Raw genomic sequence first — 20,701 nt, forward strand, 5'->3', positions numbered from 1 at the left:
CTCTCTCTCTCTCTCTCTCTCTCTCTCTCTCTCTCTCTCTCTCTCTCTCTCTCTCTCTCTCTCTTCTTGAAATGGATAACTAGCCTATGGTCTCATATTAACAGAGGTATGATTTGAGTTTCTCCTGCAATCGATGTTATAACAGCATAGAAATCTTTGTAGGCCTACTTGGGATCCATGCATCGAGCTGGCAGCTTCATTCGTTATTTATATGATCACCAACTGAGACTACGACTAAATACTCTTCCTCGTTGTCAAGTATTTATTCTCTCTAGTTCGGGAAAAGGTATATGGTGTCATCGGTTCCATTCATCAAATGTACGTAAACATAATGGCCCAAAGACAGTCTTTGATAATGGCCCTTCTCGACGAACCCTCGGCTCTATAATCGAAAACTGAAAATTTAATCTTGAGCTAATTAATTGTACTGTAACTGCACTAGCCCATCATCTGAAATGGTGTATATTATCATTACCATCGATGTTTATAAGCTAAAAACATTGATAATTTTATATTATTTTGGTTTCTTCTTTCGTCTTTACTTTTCGTCACTATGTTCCGTCGAAGTGTAGGGTAGACCTACTTCGCAATCTATTACTTATTCCAGAGAAACACGAGACGTTTTGAACTGAGTTCAAATTGTTTACTTTTAAATTTCATCATTAATAATTATATTAAATGTGAATGGATAAACAACGTACTTGCTAAATAAATTGAAGAGTGATTGGTATGTCTCGGTAATGTAATATTTGTAATACAGTATTCGAGGTACGGTTGGCACTATCGCCTAATCTAATCGTTTGATATATGAGGTAGGGTTGGCACCCCTCACTAATCTAATCATCTGATAAACCAAAAGGTGAATTATTGTTTAATTGGTCAGTGTTCTTTAAAATATAACCGTTGTTCTTCACGGAACTTCGTAAGGTTATTTGGGGGGAATTCTTGAGTTCTCCAATTGGACTTGAAGTGTTGCTTGATTAGAATTAAGTTTTTAAACATATTAGAGTGCGAAGTGGAACCAAATTTAGAAGCAAACTTTTCATTTTTAAGGTCACTAAGTATTACCAAGTGAAAAAATTTTTACATCACATGACGCCTGAAATAATTAGAAAAGTGAATTGAAAATCAAAGAAAATGAAAACAAAGAAGATAAGATCTGTCAGAATGGTTTCGTATTTAATCTCACGTTATCAATCATGTTCTTAATGAAAAGTGAAGTAAAATTCTGGATCTTAAGGTGACAACAACGGGTCGATCTATGAAATCATTTTGAATTAGATCCTTGCAAGCTTCGATCTAGCTAGAGGGACCCTACACAACTGTGTCTAATGGCTCAAAAATTAAGAGAAAAACTGAATTTCAAAAATAATTTAAAATTGCCAACACCTCTCAGCTGACCCAGTTACGCCCATACGGCATACCCTTTTCATATATATATATATATATATATATATATATATATATATATATATATATATATATATATATATATATATATATATTCATAAATCAACGTGGTGAAAGGGCTTGCGTATCGCCATAATCAGCAAAGATATACTAGCCGTATGGCCTAGGTTGATTTGCTGTGATCGATCAGACATAAATCTCCCACGATCATTGGTCAGAATCGTAATGAAAACTGGCCAAACTCCAGACATGACTAAGGACGTAAGAGGACTTTGTCCTGCAGTGGAATAGAAACGGGTGCATTTGTTGTTGAATATATATATATATATATATATATATATATATATATATATATATATATATATATATATATATATATATATATATATATATATGTGTGTGTGTGTGTGTGTGTGTGTGTGTATAATACAGCTACAACTACAATATAGGGGATAGGATAGGTGGGGGGAATCAGGATTCTGGAAGGATTGGAGGGGAAAGGGTTGAAATGAAGTACAGTGGGAGGCGAAAAGATTGGGGCAGACCCAATAGCTCTTGTTTTTTTTTTTTTTTGGGGGGGGGGGGCAAAATCATGCCATATGAACTTTCAGGAGGTGATTTTTTATGCCAGCCTTCGTGGGACTTGTGTTTTCATGATATTCCTTTTCTAGTTTTTTTTTTTATTTACTAATGTTTATTTACATTTTTGTTTTATTCTAATACCCTGGATAAATCTTACATCACAAGCATCCACGATCATCCACAACCAATCTAAAAAAAAAATATATCCACCAGGCTCGGTCTATAATCCAAGCTAAAGAGTGAAGAAGATGTCTTCGGAGACTCAGCCGAGGAAGCCGCCTCCTCCACACGCCATTTCTCTCCTTCTGAGTAAAGAGGAGAACGAATGTGTGTTCGCTGCTTTGAATCCCAGATGTCAGGTAAGGGAAATTTGATTTTCCTTTCATTTCGTCAAATGTTGATTTCTTGATTGAAGTGTGGAAGAATTCAATGCTTTTATGTTGGACTTGTTGAAATGAGTTTCTCTTCATAGTTTATATGTGGTAGGCCTATTTTGACATTGCTACTGACCCTTAGATATTTTGTATTCTTATTGATTAATTCTCATATATAGGTTTTTTATTTCCTTATATCCTTTCCTCGATGGATTATTTTTGATATTTGATATCGTTTTTAATTCCTTTTCGTATTATTATTATTATTATTATTATTATTATTATTATTATTATTAGCCAAGCTACAACCCTGGTTAGAAAAGTGCTGCCAAGAGCTCCAACAGTGAAAGCAACCCAGTAAGGAAAGCAGATAAGGAAATAGTAAATAAACTACATATAACCAATGAATGAAAAATATATATTTCAAGATCAGTAACAACGATAAAACAGCTCTTTCATATACATACTATAAAAAGAGACATGTAAACCTATTCAATAAAATGGAATTTACAAATATTTTGAATTTCTGAAGTTGAATGTACCTTTATATTTTCTGGAGTTTTATTGAATTCATTTGGTTTTTTATATTACATATTTTTCATTGATATAAAATACAATTTTCACCAAAAACTAAATGATTTGCTTAACATATTGAAAATAAAGGTAAAGTGCTTTAGCCACTTAATAATATCTATTTCTAGTTTTAAAATGAGATTTTTGATGACGTAAGATTATATTTTTTTCAAGCTTTGAACATAAAAGGGATATTTATAATGGTTTTGATTGATAGATTGATTGATCTGAAGTTCTCTGGGATCCTGACATCGAAGGTCATTGATAATGGATTTGAAAAATGGGGATCAAATTTCCACGTGAAATCGAATGTTTGTAGAAAAATGTATTTCATTACTGGGAACAAAAATTAATTATCAGGATTTATGGAAAAAACAAATGCTTAGATTGCCTTGGTATAGGAATGAATATTGTAATTTAATAAGTTATCTTTCCTTTTTGTAGCCCTCTTATTTCATTACTGAAAAAATTGATGATCATGATTTCTGGAAACAAATGTATATATTGCATTCTTTGGTATAGGAATCAATACTGCAATAAGTTAAATTTCAGCTGATAAAACACATGCTATGCTAATCATAAAGACCTTCATATACCTACATTTTTGTATTTTTTAAAAATTGGTGTACTCAACTGGAACCTGGAACTTCCTCTAATATTTTCCAGTCACAAGCCACCGCCGTAGTCGAAGTATACGGCACCGCGCCCGCAAACCATAGTATCTGGAACAAGCTTGGCGTCGGGATTGCAACCTTCATCAAAGATAACAGTCGGAGATCCTATTTCATACAGGTTTGCTTTTAAAAACGTCTGACTCGAAAAGATACTTCTATCAAATCATATCATTCTTTTTATATAGTCCTCTCCTCCTATTTCATAGATTTCTGAATTACATAGCCTACTTATTATTATCAATTTATTATCAATTCTTCCCACAAGGCTGAACCACCTCAAAATAATTCAATCCAACATTTTAATCACCTCTTCTGAATATCTTCTTACTTCTCACCTTGTCAATCATTATTACAAGTCATATGATATGTCAGCTAGACATGCCATAATGCTGTAATAATATGCTGTTATTTTGCTAAGAATTTGGTTTTTACACATATGTCATATACCACAATGCAATGGGTAATAATGCCCCGCCTAAATAGAAAAGATTGGCCAGACACAAACTTATGCATTTTTTTAGTAGATGTATAGGCTACCTATTAGACGGAAATACCTGGCAACTACAGGTGAGGTCATTATATAGATAAGTGTCCACGATCTGTCTGTATGGCATTACCTTGAAAAAGGAGTCTTTACAGATTAAAAAAAGAGTTTTCATCATGGTCAAACGGAAACTTACTCTTGATCCTAGTTTCGTTACAGTTGTTTTATCCTAAACAGGTATATGATAGTCAAATCTGCACTCAGCAAACGAGCGGTTTGCCGCCCTTGTTAATCGAGCAAGAGATCTACAGAGAATTTAGTTATCATGTCTCAAGAGGCTTTTTCCACCAATTTGAAGGGGACGTAAGTAGAAACTTAGTGAATCATTTTCATCATTGTTGTTAATATCATTATTTGCCTAAAAGTCATTGCGCATATATTCACACATACCAACATATATATATATATATATATATATATATATATATATATATATATATATAACAAAAAACCCAAGGAGAATTAAGATATTGAATAAATCCTGACTGGTTTCGTCTTTACAATCTTCAGGACGAAACTAGTCCCTCAATATTTTCATTTTCATTTTTTTTTGGGGGGGTATCTGTGCATTACATTTCTTTGTGAATTTTCGGTATATAGATGTATATGATGGTGTATAAGTGTATGCGTGCGTAAGTAATGCAATGGTAATTCCATATCTCTTTTTTTAAATACAGGAAAGAACGATTGGGTTGAATTTCGCAGAAGAGGAGGAAGCCCGATTATTCAGCTCAGCTGTACAGAGCCTCCTGATTGGAAGACAGAAGAAGAGAGATGGTAAATAGATATCTTATCCTTTTGACGTCTACAACATTGGTGCCATTTACTTATCTCAAAGCTTTTACAGTTTGTGGTAGCCTATTGATAACGCCCCTGCCTGGCGATCTGCTTGGCCAAATGGTTTTTATTAGTGTCAACAACCTCGCCATTATCGAGAGCTAGGGCTTGGGAATTTTGGGTAGTCTACAAGTTTACATGCTGAGTCATCTGAAGCCATTGCCTGGGACTTCTTGGTCCCAGCTTGATGGAGTGAGGCTTGGGCGTTGATTATATGCATATGTGATAAGTCTCTAGGGCATTATCCCATCCCTTGTCTCTGCCATTCATGAGTGACCTTTAAAATCTTTAAAACCTTTATTGAATTGTACTTGTCACACATCCATATGACATGATACAAAAGACTCGATGTAACCACCAAATAACTTCATAATGAAAAAAATAAAAGGTAATGTAACATGGTCAGGAAATGTGTGGATGCTTAACAGAGGACAAATTCATGACAGTTGATTTATATAAGAAAATCTTCAACACGAAGCTAACTTACGTGAAGCTAAGTTTTACTCAAAGCACTCAAATTTTAACCGACTCATTACAGAAAGGAAAAGAGAAGCAATACAGAAACAACAGAAGTTATGGGTGCAACAGCAACAGGACCAGGCGCTTCAAGAGAGGGTCACTCAGATTCGTAGTCAGCAACAGCACGAAGTGAGAGAACAGCACCAGTCCAAGTCTTCGAAATACAGGACCATCAGGGGAATGAAGAAACTAATGGATAAATACGGGAATTCGTACAAAGAAAAACCAAGGTGAATCAAAATTACCTTCTTTTCGAACTATTGGAAAATCTCTGAGCAAAACTGAACTTTGCCTGGAACTGAACTTGGTCTGGAATCTGTTAGCATGCATGAACTTGGTATAGAATCTATGAGTATAACTGAACTTGGTCTGGAATCTGTGAGTACAACTGAACTTGATCTGGAATCTGTGAGTTGGCTATAACTGAAATCGGTCTGGAATCTGCTAGCATAGCTGAACTTGATCTGTAACATGTAAGCAAAACTGAACATGGTCTGGAATCTGTAAGCATAAGTGAATTTGGTCTAAAATCTGTAAGCATAATTGAACTTGGTCTGGAATCTGTAAGCATAACTGAACTTGATCTCAAATCTTTTAGCATAACTGAACTTGGTCTAGAATCTTTAAGCAAAACTGAACTTGGTCTGAAATCTGTAAGCATAACTGAACTTGGTATAGAATCTGTAAGCATATCTGAACTTGATCTGGAATCTGTAAGCATAACTGAACTTATTCAAGAATCTGTTAGCATAACTAAGCTTGATCTTGAATCGGTTAGCATAACTGAACTTGGTCTGAAATCTGTTAGCATAACTGAACTTGTTCTGGAATCTGTTAGCATAAGTGAAGTTACTTTGGAATCTGTTAGCAGAACCGATCTATAAGCAAACTGAACTTGGTGTGGAATCTGTAAGCATAACTGAACTTGGTCTGAAAACTGTAAGCATATCTGAACTTAGTCTGAAATCTGTAATCATAACTGAACTTCATCTGAAATCTCTTAGCATAACTGAACCAGGTCTGGGATTTGTAAGAACAACTGAACTTGGTTTGGAATCTGTAGGCATAACTAAAAGTGGTCAGGAATCTGTAAGCATAATTGAACATGGTCTGGAATCTGTTAGCATCTCTGAACTTAGTCTGAAATAACTGAACTTTCTCTGGAATCTGTTAGCATAAGTTGGTCAAGAATCTGTAAGCATAACTGAACTTAGTCTGGAATCTGTTTGCATAACTTAACTTGAACTAGAATCTGTTAGCCTAACTGAACTTGCTTTGGAATCTGTTAGCAAAACTAAACTTGTTCTGAATCTGTTAGCATAACTAAAGTTACTGTGGAATATGTTACCATAACTGTACCTGGTCAAGAATCTGTAAGCATAACTGAACTTGGTCTGGAATCTGTAATCATAACTGAACTTCATCTGAAATCTATTAGCATAACTGAGATGTATCTGGAATTTATAAGAACAACTGAACTTGGTTTGGAATCTGTAGGCATAACTAAACTTGGTCATGAATCTGTAAGCATAACTGAACTTAGCCTGGAATCTGTTAGCATAACTGAACTTGGTCTGAAATCTGTTAGCATATCTTATACTTATTTTGAAATCTGTAATCATAACTGAACTTCATCTGGAATCTGTTAGCATAACTGAACTAGATCTGGAAATTGTAAGAACAACTGAACTTGGTCTGGAATCTGTAAGCATAACTAAACTTAGTCTGGAATCTGTGAACATAACTGAATTTCGTCTGGAATCTTGGATTATAACTAAGCTTGGTCTGGAATCTGTTAGCATAACTGATCTTCGTGTGGAATCTGTGAGTATAACGTAACTTGGTCTGGAATCGTATAGCATAACCGAGTTTGGTCTGAAATCTGTCAGTATGAATTTGGTTTGAAATCTGTGAGGATAACTACACTTGATTTGGAATCTATAAGCATAACTGAACTTGGTCTGGAATCTGTTAGCATAACTGACCTTCATCTAGAATCTGTGAGTATAACTGAACTAAGCCTGAAATCTGTTAGCAAAACTAAACTTGGTTTGGAATCTGTAAGCATAACTGAACTTGGTTCGGAATCTGTTAGCATAACTGAACTTCGTCTATAATCTGTGAGCATAACTGAGCTTGCCCTGAATTCTGAGAGAATAACTGAACTTAGCTGGAATCTGTAAGCATAATTGAACTTGGTATGGTATCTGTAATCTTAACTGAACTTGGTCTGGAATCTGTGAGGATAACGGAACTTGGTCTGGAATCTGTAAGCATAACTGAAGTGGGTCTGGAATCTGTTAGCATAAATGAACTTGGTCTGGAATCTGTTAGCATAACTGAACTTCACTTAAAATCTGTGAGCATAAACGAACTTGGTCTGGAATATGTTAACATAACCGAACTTAGTTTGGAATCTGTTACCATAATTGAATTTGGTCTAGAATCTGTTAGCATAGCTGAACTTAGCAGAAAGGTGCTTCAAATGGTTTCTGTGAGCATAACTGAGCCCAGCCTGGAATCCATGAGTAGAAGGGTGCTTCATATGGAATCAATGAGTATAATGGAACTTAGCCTGGAATCTGTAAGTAGAAATGTACTTTGTATGGAATCTGTGAGCAAACTGAACTTATCCTGGAATCTGAGAGCTGAAAGGTGTTTCGTATGGAATCTGTAAGCATAAATTAACTTAACCTAGAATCTGGAAGCAGAGAGGGGCTTCGTAAGGAATATGTAAACATAACCTAACTTAGAAGGGAATCTGTAACTAGAGGGGTGCTTCATATGGAATCTGTGATTATAACCAAATTTAGTGTGAAATCTGTAAGCAGAAGGATGCTTTGTATGGAATCTGTGAGTGTAACTGAACTTAGCAGGGAATGTGTAAGCAGCAGGGTGTTTTGTAAGAAATTTATGAGCATAACTGAACTTGGCAGGGAATCTGTAACCAGTTGGGTACTTCAAAGGGAATCTATGAGCATAACCGAACTTAGCGTGGAATCTGTTAGTAAGAGTGCTTTGTATGAAATATCTGACCATAACAGAACTTTAGAATCTGTGAGCATAACTGAACTTTGTCAAGAATCTGTGATCATAACTGAACTCAGCTTGGAATCTGTAAGAAGAAGCCTGCTTCGTATTGGATTTCTGAGCATGACCGAACTTATTTTGGAGTCTGTAAGCAGAAATGTGCATTGTATGGAATCTGTGCGCATAACTGAATTTAGGGGGGCTTCATATGGAATATCTGAGCTGACCTGAAATAAGTCTGGAATTGGTGAGTATAACTGAACTTAGTTTGGATTCTGTAAGCAAAAGGATATTTTGTATGGAATCTGTGAGCATAACTGAAATTACTTTGGGATCTATAAGCAGAAGGAAGCTTTGTATGGAATCTGCCAGCATAACTAAGCCTAGTGTGGAATCTGTAAGCAGAAGGTGCTTCATATAGATTTGTGAGCATAACTCAACTTAGTCTGGAAACTGTGAGATTGACTGAATCTATTCTGGAATATGTGAGCATAACTGAACTCACTATGGAATCTCTAATTAGAAGGACGTTTCGTGTAGAATCTGTGAGCATAATTGAACTTAGTCTGGAATCTATGAGCATAAGTGAACTTATTCTGGAATCTCTGAGCAAAAGGGTGCTTCTTATGGAATCTGTGACAATAACAGAAATTAGCTTGCAATCTGTGAGCAGATGGATTCTGTAAGTATAACTGAACTAATCCTTAAATCTGTGAGCTGAATTGTGATTCGCATGGCATCTATGAGCATAACCATACTTAACCTGGAATCTGTAAGCAGAAGGAAGCTTTGTATGGATTCTGTGATCATAACCGAACTTAACCTGTAATCCATAAGCAGAAGGATGCTTCGTACAAAATATGTGAGCATAACTGAACTTAGCCTGGAATATATGAGCAAAAGGGTGCTTTGTATGAAGTCTGTAAGCGTAACCGAACTTAGCCTTCAATCTATGATAAGAAGTGTGTCTCGTATAGAATCTGTAAGCATAACCAAACTTACCCTTGAATCTGTAAGAAGAAGGGAGCTTCATATGAAGTTTGGGAGCATAACCGAAGTTAGCCTGGAATCTGTGGGCAGTAGGGTGTTTCGTAGGGAATCTGTGGGCAGGGGGGTGCTTAGCTTGGAATTTTTAAGCAGAAGGGTGCTTCGTATGGAATCTGTGAGCATAACTGAACCAAGCCTGGAATCTGTGGGCAGAAGGCTTTTTTATATGGAATCTGTGCGCATAACTGAACTTTGTCTAGAAACTGTGAGCATAATTGAACTTAGCCTAGAATCTGTGAGAAGTAGTGTGCTTTGTATCAATCTATGAGTATAAATGAACTTAGCCTGGAATCTGTTAAGAGAAGTTTTCTTCGTATAGAATCTTTGAATAAAACTGAACTTTGCCTTGAGTCTGTAAGCAGAAGGGTGCTTCGTATGGAATCTGTGAGCATAAAAAACTATTGCCTGGAATATGCAAGGAGTAGGGTGCTTCATATGGAATTTGTTAGCATAGCCGAACTTAGCCTGGTATCTGTAAGCGGAAAGGTGCTTCATATAGAATCTGTGAGCATAACCAAACCCAGCCTAGAATCAGTAATCAGAAAGGAGCTTCCTTTGGAATCTGTGAGTATAACCAGACTTATCCTGGAATCTGTAAGCAAACGGGAGCTTCTTATTGAATCTGTGATCATAATCGAAGTTAGTCTGGAATATGTAACCAGATGGGTGCTTTGTATGGAATCTGTGATCATAATCGAACTTTCTTTCGAATCTGTAAACAGGAGGGAACTTTGAATGGAGTCTTGAAATTAACCGAACTTAGCCTGGAAACTGTGAGCAAAAGGGTTCTTTGTATGGAATCTGTGAGCATAACTGAACTTAGTTTAGAATCGGTGAGCATAACTGACCTTTGTCTAGAATCTGTGAGCATAACTGAACTCAGCCTGGAATCTGTAAGCAGAAAGGTGCTTCGACTGGAATTTGTGAGCATAATCAAGCTTAGATTGGAATTTGTAAGCAGAAAGATGTTTTATTGAATCTGTGAGCATAATTGAATATTGTCTGAAGTCTATGAGCATAAGTGAACTTACTTTGTAATATGTAAGCAAAAGGGAGTTTCGAGAGGTATCTGTGAGCATAACCAAACTTAGTCTGGAATCTGTAAGCAGAAGGGTGCTTCGTATGGAATCTGTGAGCATTACTGATTTCATTCTGGAATCTGTGAGCATAACTGATCTTAGCCGGGAATCTGTGAGCATAACTGAACTTACTTTGGAATCTGTAAGCAAAAGGAAGCGTCGTATGGAATCTATGAGTATAACCAAACTTAGTCTGGAATCCGTAAGCAGAAAGGTATTTCATATGGAATCTTTGAACATAACTTTCCTTAGTCTGGAATCAGTGAGAATAACTTAACTGAGTCTAGAATCTGTGAGCATAACTGAACTTAGTCAGGAATCTGTGAGCATAAGTGAACTTACCATGAAATCTGTAAGCATATGGAAGCTTTGTATGGAATCTTTGAGTATAACCATCTTAGTCTGGAATTATTAAGCAGGAGGGTGGTTTGTATGGAATCTGTGAGCATAACTGAACTTAGTCAGGAATCTTTGAGCTTAACTGAATTTAGTCTGAAATCTGTGAGCATAAGTGAACTTACTTTGGAATCTAAGCAGAATGGTGCTTCATATGGAATCTGTGAGCATAACCGAACTTAGCCTGGAATCTGTGGGCAGATGGGTGCTTAGTATGGAATCTGTGAGCATAACTAAACTTATTCTGGAATTTATGAGGATAACTGAACTTACTTGAGAATCTGTAAGCAGAAGAGTTTCTTGTTGAAGCTGTGAGCATAACTGAACTCAGCCTGGAATCTGAGTATACGGGTGCTTTGTATGGAATCTGTGAGCATAACCAAACTTAGCCTGGAATCTATGAGCAGATGGGTACTGCGTATGGATACTGTGAGCATAACTAAACTTAGCCTGGAATTTGTGAGTAGAATGGTGCTTCATATGGAATCTGTGAGCATAACCGAACTTAGCCTGGCATTTGTGTGCCATGAAAAGAATTTGAATTATTGGTTTTAAAACTTGATTGACATAATGATGTGAAGTAATCTTTGTTAGAGATGTAGAGCCAGTACGTCCCAGATAATTTGACCGATAGAGCAAAAACAGATGCATTCCTTGAAAGTTAATAATAGTTTTCTTTCTATTCCCAATAGATAGGCTCAAAATATTTTTTTTCATAGGGATTTATGTAAAGTTCTCTGATTTCCAGGGGTCCTTTGCAAAGGCAAACTTCCCTCTATGCTAATAAGATTTTGCAAAATGTGCTCATTATTTCTTATATTATTAGATTTAAAATGCTTTCAATACATCTTTATTGCCAAAATTAATTAATATTTTGATTGAGTTTTAGCTTTATCGTGTTTAATTTCATTGAAAATTTACAATGTAATGTCGCCATTATATTGCAAATCTAGAACTAAAAGCTCTTTCATTTTAAGCTCAAATTATAGCATTAAACCTTAAGATATATTTCAAAAGTTCCCTTTCTCTCAAAAGAAAATTAGAAATCGGTCCACCCACTGATTTCAAGCACATCAGTCATGCCGGATTAGATTCTGCATTCAACGTTAACCCTGATGTTGAAGAATTGCTAAAGAACGTAAGTATAAGATATCATTAATTAGAATCCAGACTTAATAATTCTTCATATCTTTGACTTAAAACTAATACAATATTACCAACAATAAGGTCACCTAGTGCAAAACATCTAACAGAAATAGCAGAGGTCTTGTCTCCTCTAAGGGGTTCACAACCCATAAACTAGGTTCTCAGCTAACCAGAGATATGGTGCATTTGAATTCCAAGAAATAGGAATTTTCTAAGGCAGTAATGTTCAGGTTATAGGCCTACTGCTTGTTTCCTCTCAGTTATGCACATTTGAACAAACTTTATATCAGTGACGAATCAATTTTGCCTTCTATGATCTAAATATCTAATTTGAGTTTGTCCTCAATGATCTAAATATGTAATTTTAGAGATTGCTACCAACTTTCTTTCTAATATGAATCTTCAACCGGTTTTCTTTTTTGAAAAAAAAAAAAAAAAAGATTGGATTCGGCAGCCGGGATATATCTGAGCCTAAAACCCAGCAATATGTCATGAACTTCATTGAAAATGTTGGTGGCATAGATGAAGTCCGAAAGATGAACAGAAAGCTTTCAACAAATCGAGGATTTTCTCCGGGCCTGTATTCACCACGCAAAGCTTACAGACAAGCTCATGGCTTTCCAGAAATAGAAGAGAGGTCTCCAACTTCTAGTTTCACCACGCCACCGCCAGAGTCTCCAGCACCATCGTTACCAGCAGGTAATATTTATCATCTAGGTTTTTCTTTTTCGAAAAATAATTAGTAGGCCTATATACCACTTATCACTTAAGGTATTTGACCATCACTAAGAATTGAGTAATGATACTCTGACGTTAGTCTCCTGAACAGTTGAGTTAACATCAGCCACTATACAGAGTCAGACAGTCACTCAATTTGCACCTTGTACCAAAAATGTTTAGATTTCATTATTAATTTGAATTCGATTAAACATGAAGAATGGCATTGATTCCAGATAATGGTGTATTAAGGGATGCTCAGTTAAATAACTTAAATTACGGTTTTTTAATGAATTTGGCAATTCAATTATGTGCTTGATTCAAAAGTATACTCTAGTCTGAATATGTTAATGAAGTGAAGGAGAGTTATTAATCTTATTGTCAATATTCAACTGGATGATAGGGGCAAAGGAGCAAACATAGTTATCTTACTGTCCATACTATCTCTTTGACATCTACTTGCCTACATTATAAAGAATTATCAAAATGGCTAGTATTGTTTTAGTGAAATTTCTTTACTCTGCTGAGCTTGGTTCAAATCTATTACCAGTACATAATATAATATATTTTTCAGGGTATATATCAATGTTAAATGATTGCTATTAGAATCCAAGTCATATTAAAAAACGCAATTAGTTTTCACCCAAAAATATTCTTTGGTACTAGTGCATTTATGCTGTTAACCTTGAATAACAACACTTGAGCACAACAGCATTCCCAATTTTATGTAGTAACATAGGTTTGTCAAGCATATTCATTTTGGTTACGCTACCATGAAAATATGTTTTTGTATGAACAATGATTATACGAGGGTTAACATTTCTCTTTCAGAATATCTATCCTACTGCCCTCCTCTACCACCAAGAGATTCATCATCAGGAACCTATCTAGTTAATGCTCCAGTGCCTCCCACACCTATGAATGTTACCTATCAATCAGGTCATGGAAAAAGGCCATCTTTATATTCAACAAAAGTCTCTTCCAATGAAGATAATCAACGTTTCCCCACTACTCCTAGTGGCCGTCTGCTGCCGGTCATACAGAACACATCAAGTACAGGAAATCCTCGACCATCAATGGCATCCAGTAGAACTGGTCCATTACACACTCCTCAATCTTCATCGTCAGAAGCTTTCACAAATAATAGTGTAGTACCACCTTCCCCACCCATGTCTCGAAGCTTAGCACCACCTATCATACCTGCATACAGTAGCAGAGGACCACCACCTCCTCCTCAGCGCACAACTGGCAGTCACGGATCACTACCAGCAACGAAACCTCCACTTTTGGCAGGTAGTCATGGATTAGCAACCACTCCTACATCTATGCCTAGTGGGTGGAGATCAGCACCTACTCCTCCAGGTCTATCTGGTGGTAGGGGAATAACACCATCTCCGCCACAGATGTCGAGTGGTGGCGGATCAGCACCTACTCCCCCACCTATGCGTCGAAGTAGTGGATCACCACCTACTCCACCACCTATGCCTGGAACTACTGGATCGGCACCTACACCACCATCTATGCTAAAAAATCACGGCCAGGCTTCTCTTCCTCCACAAATGACCCCAAGTACTGGACTGATACCTCCTCCACCACCTCTGCCGAGCAGTATGGTACCAGTCCGTCCTCCCCCACCAAAGCACAAGGGTAAGGGGTTAGCACCACAGCCTCCAACTATGCCTAGCAACAACCAGAGTTCTCCTGGCAACCAACATTCAGCTCTTCTGGAACAAATTCGTGGAACTCGTACATTAAAGGTAACTTGCATTTTTATTCGTAAGATATTAAAGATTCGGAATATACTTGCATGTAGGCTATGATATTCTGTGTGTGTATATATATATATATATATATATATATATATATATATATATATATATATATATATATATATACACTGTATATATACATATATATTAAGGCTGGTGAATGACATAAACTCCCGAGGACCAAATTCACCTGTTTATATTTACATAAATCTGTTTTACTTGAAAAATACCCGAGGTCTGAGAATATTCGTAATCCACAGACGGCAATATATAAAAACACTGAATATCCAAAGGTCTCTTATGTTACACTCAAATCAAAACTGGGTGATTATTTATGTGAACTATTCAAAAACCAACCTCTTACTTCGGTTTTTAGTCAGGGATTACAACAAAGCACTGGTAGAAAATATTGGTGATCGAAATACTACACATTTTACAAAAGTAGATATATACTATAAAAGTTACAACAATAATACAAAAGAATTAACACCAAAATTGAATTACTCAAAATATTAAATCTGAACAAAACCTTAAACTAACACAATAAAATGTTACTCTATGAAAAACAATCTCTTGTTTCACTGGAAATTAATTTCATAAAAATATTTAATTTTGATAATTAATGAAAAGAGTTAACTCTTTAACACTCTAATGAACATACAAAGATGAATTTACATAAATGTAACTGTTACACTTACGTCTTTTGGTTCACTTGGGGTTACCGAACACTTAAGCAAAATAAATACACTTCACTGTTTAACCTAAATCTCACAGGGCCAGTTACAAAAAATTATGTTAAACTATACTTACATCAACACACTACACCTGAATTAACATTCAATAGTTTCAACAACGTTTGAACACACTATACACGATATATGTTGGATAGAAATCGGTAATCACGTTAAGTGATTATATGATTTTCAGAGAGTAACATTTTTGTCTTAATCCAAGTTTTGTTCAGACTTAATATTTCGAGTGATTTATATTTTTTTATGTAAATTCTTTCTAAGTGTTGTAATTTTTATAGAATATATTTATTTTTGTAAAGAGTGTATCATTTCAATAACCAGTGTTTATTTCAGTACTCACTTGTGCCCCTGATAAAGAACCGAAGTAAGAGGGGGTTTTAAACAATTCTTAAGAATTTGTTTTGAGTGTACTTTGGATATTCACTGGTTTTATGTATTGCTGTCTGGGAGTTATATAATCGTCTCAGAGTTCGGGTATTAATATTTTCAAATGTAACAAATTTATTGTAAAAACAAATAGGTGAGTTTCGAACTCAAGAGGTTGTGTAGTTTTCCAGCCGTAATATATATATATATATATATATATATATATATATATATATATATATATATATATATATATTATATATATATATATATATATATATATTATATATATATATATATATATATATATATATATATATATATATATAATATTATATTTTGGTTCTCAGACACGGGACCATAGTATGATATATATATATATATATATATGTATATATATATATATATATATATATATATATATATATATATATACTCGTTTGTTTATTTACTGTATAAGTTTGAGATAACTGCAAAGGTAGATATCATGCAAATAGCGTTGATGTGAATTCAGCATCACAAAAAAATTTTCGCAATGTTATTTTAAAGATTGTGATTCACTCGACTATGTATAGTTCACTCCTGACTATAATGATTCGTTTTAAAGTAGGGCCAAATTTCATATAATTCAGTAACCATAAAGCAGAGGCTTAAACAGCAGATGCTATAGGACAAGATATGTATATTGACAAGATTTTTTTTTCTTTATAAAATATCTTTGGAAATTCTTATACATCTGCTATGAAATCTACCAAGGTATCTCCTTCCATCTGTACTATATCAAGGTCATGATACCACGATAAAACGTTAGCCATCTTTGTTTATATAGAAACTTTCATTATTAACTCAAATATCAAGAGATTTAAAAAAATTTCAAGCAATGAAGTTATGATTCTTTTAGTTCACTAAACAATCTACAAATGTCATTTCATGTTGCCGTTTTCGTTTTGTGAAAATGGAATTTCCTTACGGCGTTTTATAATTAATGTTAACTAAATCTAACTCCTTAACCTTCAGAGTGTATCTCCGGAAGCCCCTAAGAAAGAGGCTCCAACCGATGCAAGAAGTGAATTGTTAGAAAGAATCCGTACCGGAGTGACCCTGACGCATGTGAGTAAAATTTTTGAATGCTTACTGACAGAATATTTAAAGAATATTTGCCACTGATTGGTTGAAAATGAAGAAGTATTTATCATTTTCATAACTGTAGGATAACCTGACTTCGTGAGCTTTACATTTAGCTGATACCTTAACCCCCTTTAAAGGTTGGAGTGTAAGCTCTAATGCACATAAAAAAAAAAGTTTGCAAGAACCTGGGAGACATATTTTGTATGAGTAGTAAAAGTAAAAGGTATATGATTTAACATGGATAACTTTTAGCCTACGGCTCCATTTCTCTTTATCTCAGCACTGCTACATAATACTATGGTACACGAGTTGACTTTCCACGCAGGATGAGTTCTTCCTATGCTGCCATAACTAAATTGCCATTGTATTACTACCTCCACCAACGAAGTTGGAAGGAGGTTATGTTTTCGCTCCTGTGTGTGTGTGTGTGTGTGTGTGTGTGTGTGTGTGTGTGTGTTTGTTTGTGAACAGCTTCCTGGCCACAAGTTTAATAGTAGAGTAATGAAACTTGCAGGGATTAACTATTATGTGAAGACCTGGAAATTATTAAATTTTGGAAGGTCAAGGTCAAAGGTCAAGGTCACGGTCAAGCAAAATGTCCAATTCTCATAATCAGCCATAAGTTTAGACATCATTGTCACAGAGACTTCAAACTTGGTTCATATTTGAGTGTATGAAAATTCACGCCAATTATTACATGTTGTCACGTGGCCGTGTGGTAGTTGTGGCTTAAAACAAGATGACGAGGATAATGACAGATGTTACTCTGTATCTTTTTCTACAGTTGCATATTTAACAGTATAATTAATTCACAATCTGAAAGAGCACATCAATTATCAGTTACGGTAGCGTTGGGTAATTCTTGAAAAATATTTGTCACAATGTCAAATCGACTTCAAGTTCTATATCTAGGTGCTCGTTAAACAATTCATCAACTGAACATAATTCTAAGGTCTGGCTGGTGGGACAGAAGCAACAGGGCTTTTTATGAAACGAGGAAAACTTTACATAGTGATTAGCAAAGACTTTGTAAAGACAGGGTCGGCCTCGAACGACGGGACGGTACTGCAATCGTTAACTGAATTATCTGATCTTTTTTGGCCATGCTTTCTCCTTATGTTTGGCAGGACCCGGATGGGGTACCATGGGTATCCAATGGGGTTTAGGTAGAGAAGGCAGCTGTCCCTGTTTGAGGGTACTTGGCACTTCCGCTTGCTGTCTCATCTCCTCAACCAACACCTGTGGATAAGGGATATGACTCAGCAATATGACAGATCAGCAACACGTCACTGATGCGGACCAAGCAATTCAGAGCTTTGAAGGCACAGATCAACAATCTTGTGCCTGCATTCGTCTCGTTATTATTTGCTTTATTTTTTTCCCTCTACTTCTTGTGACAATGTTAAGGTCGAAAGTCAAGGTCGAGGTCAAGCGAAAGTTCAAATTCCGGTCATCAACTATACGGCTACAATTTTAATCGTAAAGCAATGAAACTTGCAGGGATTTTAAACTGTTATGCAAAGAGCTGGAAATGATTAAAATTTGGAAGGTCAAAGTCACGGACGAGCAAAACGTCCATATCACGTAATCAGCCATAAGTTATGACATCCTTATCACAAAGACCAAATTCCCCTAGTTGGAAATGCAGAATGCTACAGGTCAAGGGCTCCTCTTGCTTCAGGTGGGTGCACTCAGGCACACTATTCTGCTTTCTTAATTCCTTTTCTCAACTGGGCTATTTTCCCTGTTGGAACGCTTGGCCTTACTAGGGGTATAGCTTGGATACTACTACTACTACTACTACTACTACTAATAATAATAATAATAATAATTCAAGTTATAGTAAAACCTCTTCTCCAATATAGGTGGAAACATCAGAGACCAGGGGCGACGACTCAGACGCTCCAGCCAAACTAGAAGGTTGGGCCCTAGACCTACACAATGCTTTGATGAAGAGGGAACAGTTCATTCAGTCATCTGATGATAGTGAAGAGGATGATGTTGATGATGATGATGATTGGGATGAAAGTGACTGAGAAAACATTAAAAAAATATATGTATATAGGACTTTCGCTGTAAAATAATAAATAATCGGAAACTGAGCTGGAAAGATTTAAATATTTAGCAGACATTTTGTTTTTTATAAAAAAATAAATCTGATAATTTCCTGATTAAGGAAATTTTAATTCCAACGATTGCAGTATATTGAATTATTCTGATATAAAATATTAATAAAGATTTACCTTTTAGTTTCAGCCTGAATTGATATTTTAAATCAAGCACAGACAACTTTTACCAGACCTACTGTAGATCAGTTAGATGTCGAGTTGTGAAAATCTCTATGGTAATATTAACATAAAAACAGTGTTGATTTTCTGTCATTTTTGTGGGTTTTATTTTTCTGTGAAAGCTCCTGGAGAAATGATGAAGGATTTTACAGAAGTCTGCTCTAACTGTTGTCTGCTTGATACAAGTCAATTTGTTTTTTATATTCAGTTGATTTCTTATAGATTTTAAAGTACACTAACATATAGAAAAAAAATTCCTAATCATCGCCTTCAGATAGTATTATACTATGATTTTACTCCGGTAAAAGGCCAGTCTAGATGTTTTGGTGTTACTGTGTGGTGGTATTGTTGATGATGACAGTGATGGCACCGTTGGTGGTGACAGTGATAGTGGTGGTACTTGTTGATGGTGATATGATGGCACCGTTGATGTTGATAGTAATAGTGGTGTTACTGATGGTGGTAAGTATTCAAGCAAAAAATATTTCTATATCAGGAAGTTTGCAGGAATAATATATTTCGAATTATCAAGATTGCAGAGTAGTAATATTAGCGCGAAAGTAATTAATGTAGGTGTTACAGTACTATGTTTGTTTTTCTTGTATAGTATTTCTCCATCTCTTTTCTAATAGAGAATAGTGACATGAAGGAAAAGAGAGAATAATGAAAGGATATTGTTGTCCAAAGAAAGCACAATATTGAAAATATAAACAAGAAAGATAAAGTTATTAATTCCTTAAACATTAAATAAAGCTAAATAGTGCCTTAATTTGCTTTATTTTATTTCATCTTTCCCTATTCCATTATATATCAATTTATTCTTCTAAAGCCTTTCACAAGGTGAGGGTGCTGATGTAGACCAATGATGCTGGAACGACCCATTATTAATGCTTACATTGCACCACTAACACCTCTAACCAAAACTCATTTTGAAGCTATTATGAGAGAGAGAGAGAGAGAGAGAGAGAGAGAGAGAGAGAGAGAGAGAGAGAGAGAGAGAGAGAGAGAATGTTTTCAAAATTTATTTTGGACAGTGCAATCAAATATTTTACCCTCTCTCTCTCTCTCTCTCTCTCTCTCTCTCTCTCTCTCTCTCTCTCTCTCTCTCTCTCTCTCTGTGTGTGTGTGTAAAAAGTCAGGTAATTTATTTCCCTTCAGAACTAATTACATAATTTTATTTTTCAATACACTTGATGAAATAAACGAACGACTTTACATCCAATAATTTTTCTGTCAGAATATATATCTATTTTTGTCACTTGAAATCAATTGGGCAAAAAAATTACTTAATAAAAACTGTATGAAATCCTAATTAAATTGATGAAGTAATTTTTTGTACCGCTTAAATCAATCAGAAAGAAAAATAATTAATAAAAACTGTATGGAATCCTAATGTCACTGACGAATGAAACCTGAGAAACTTACTCTCATAGAATGCGTCTAAGAATATAAAGTGATATCATGAATCCC

General features: G+C 35.3%; 1 protein-coding gene across 4 annotated transcripts; it reads left to right on the plus strand.

Annotated features, from left to right (window-relative positions):
- The first annotated feature begins 866 nt into the window (after nt 1-866).
- Nucleotides 867-19,322, plus strand: LOC137658687 (actin nucleation-promoting factor WASL-like). Of its 4 annotated transcripts, none has more exons than XM_068393667.1 (11): nt 867-927; nt 2,206-2,351; nt 3,606-3,731; nt 4,335-4,460; nt 4,835-4,934; nt 5,533-5,743; nt 12,101-12,203; nt 12,652-12,910; nt 13,760-14,685; nt 16,833-16,925; nt 18,809-19,322. In XM_068393667.1, exons 2-11 carry the CDS (start codon nt 2,241-2,243, stop codon nt 18,977-18,979), a joined length of 2,226 nt encoding a protein of 741 aa, XP_068249768.1. In that variant the 5' UTR covers nt 867-927; nt 2,206-2,240; the 3' UTR covers nt 18,980-19,322. The 4 variants fall into 4 exon arrangements, with proteins under 4 accessions (XP_068249768.1, XP_068249769.1, XP_068249770.1 ...); XM_068393668.1 differs by having other exon boundaries at nt 883-922; XM_068393669.1 differs by lacking the exon at nt 867-927 and adding an exon at nt 1,032-1,053.
- The last annotated feature ends 1,379 nt before the right edge of the window (nt 19,323-20,701 follow it).

Source organism: Palaemon carinicauda, chromosome 19, assembly GCF_036898095.1.
Source record: "Palaemon carinicauda isolate YSFRI2023 chromosome 19, ASM3689809v2, whole genome shotgun sequence".
In the NCBI taxonomy this organism is placed as follows: Eukaryota; Metazoa; Arthropoda; class Malacostraca; order Decapoda; family Palaemonidae; genus Palaemon; species Palaemon carinicauda.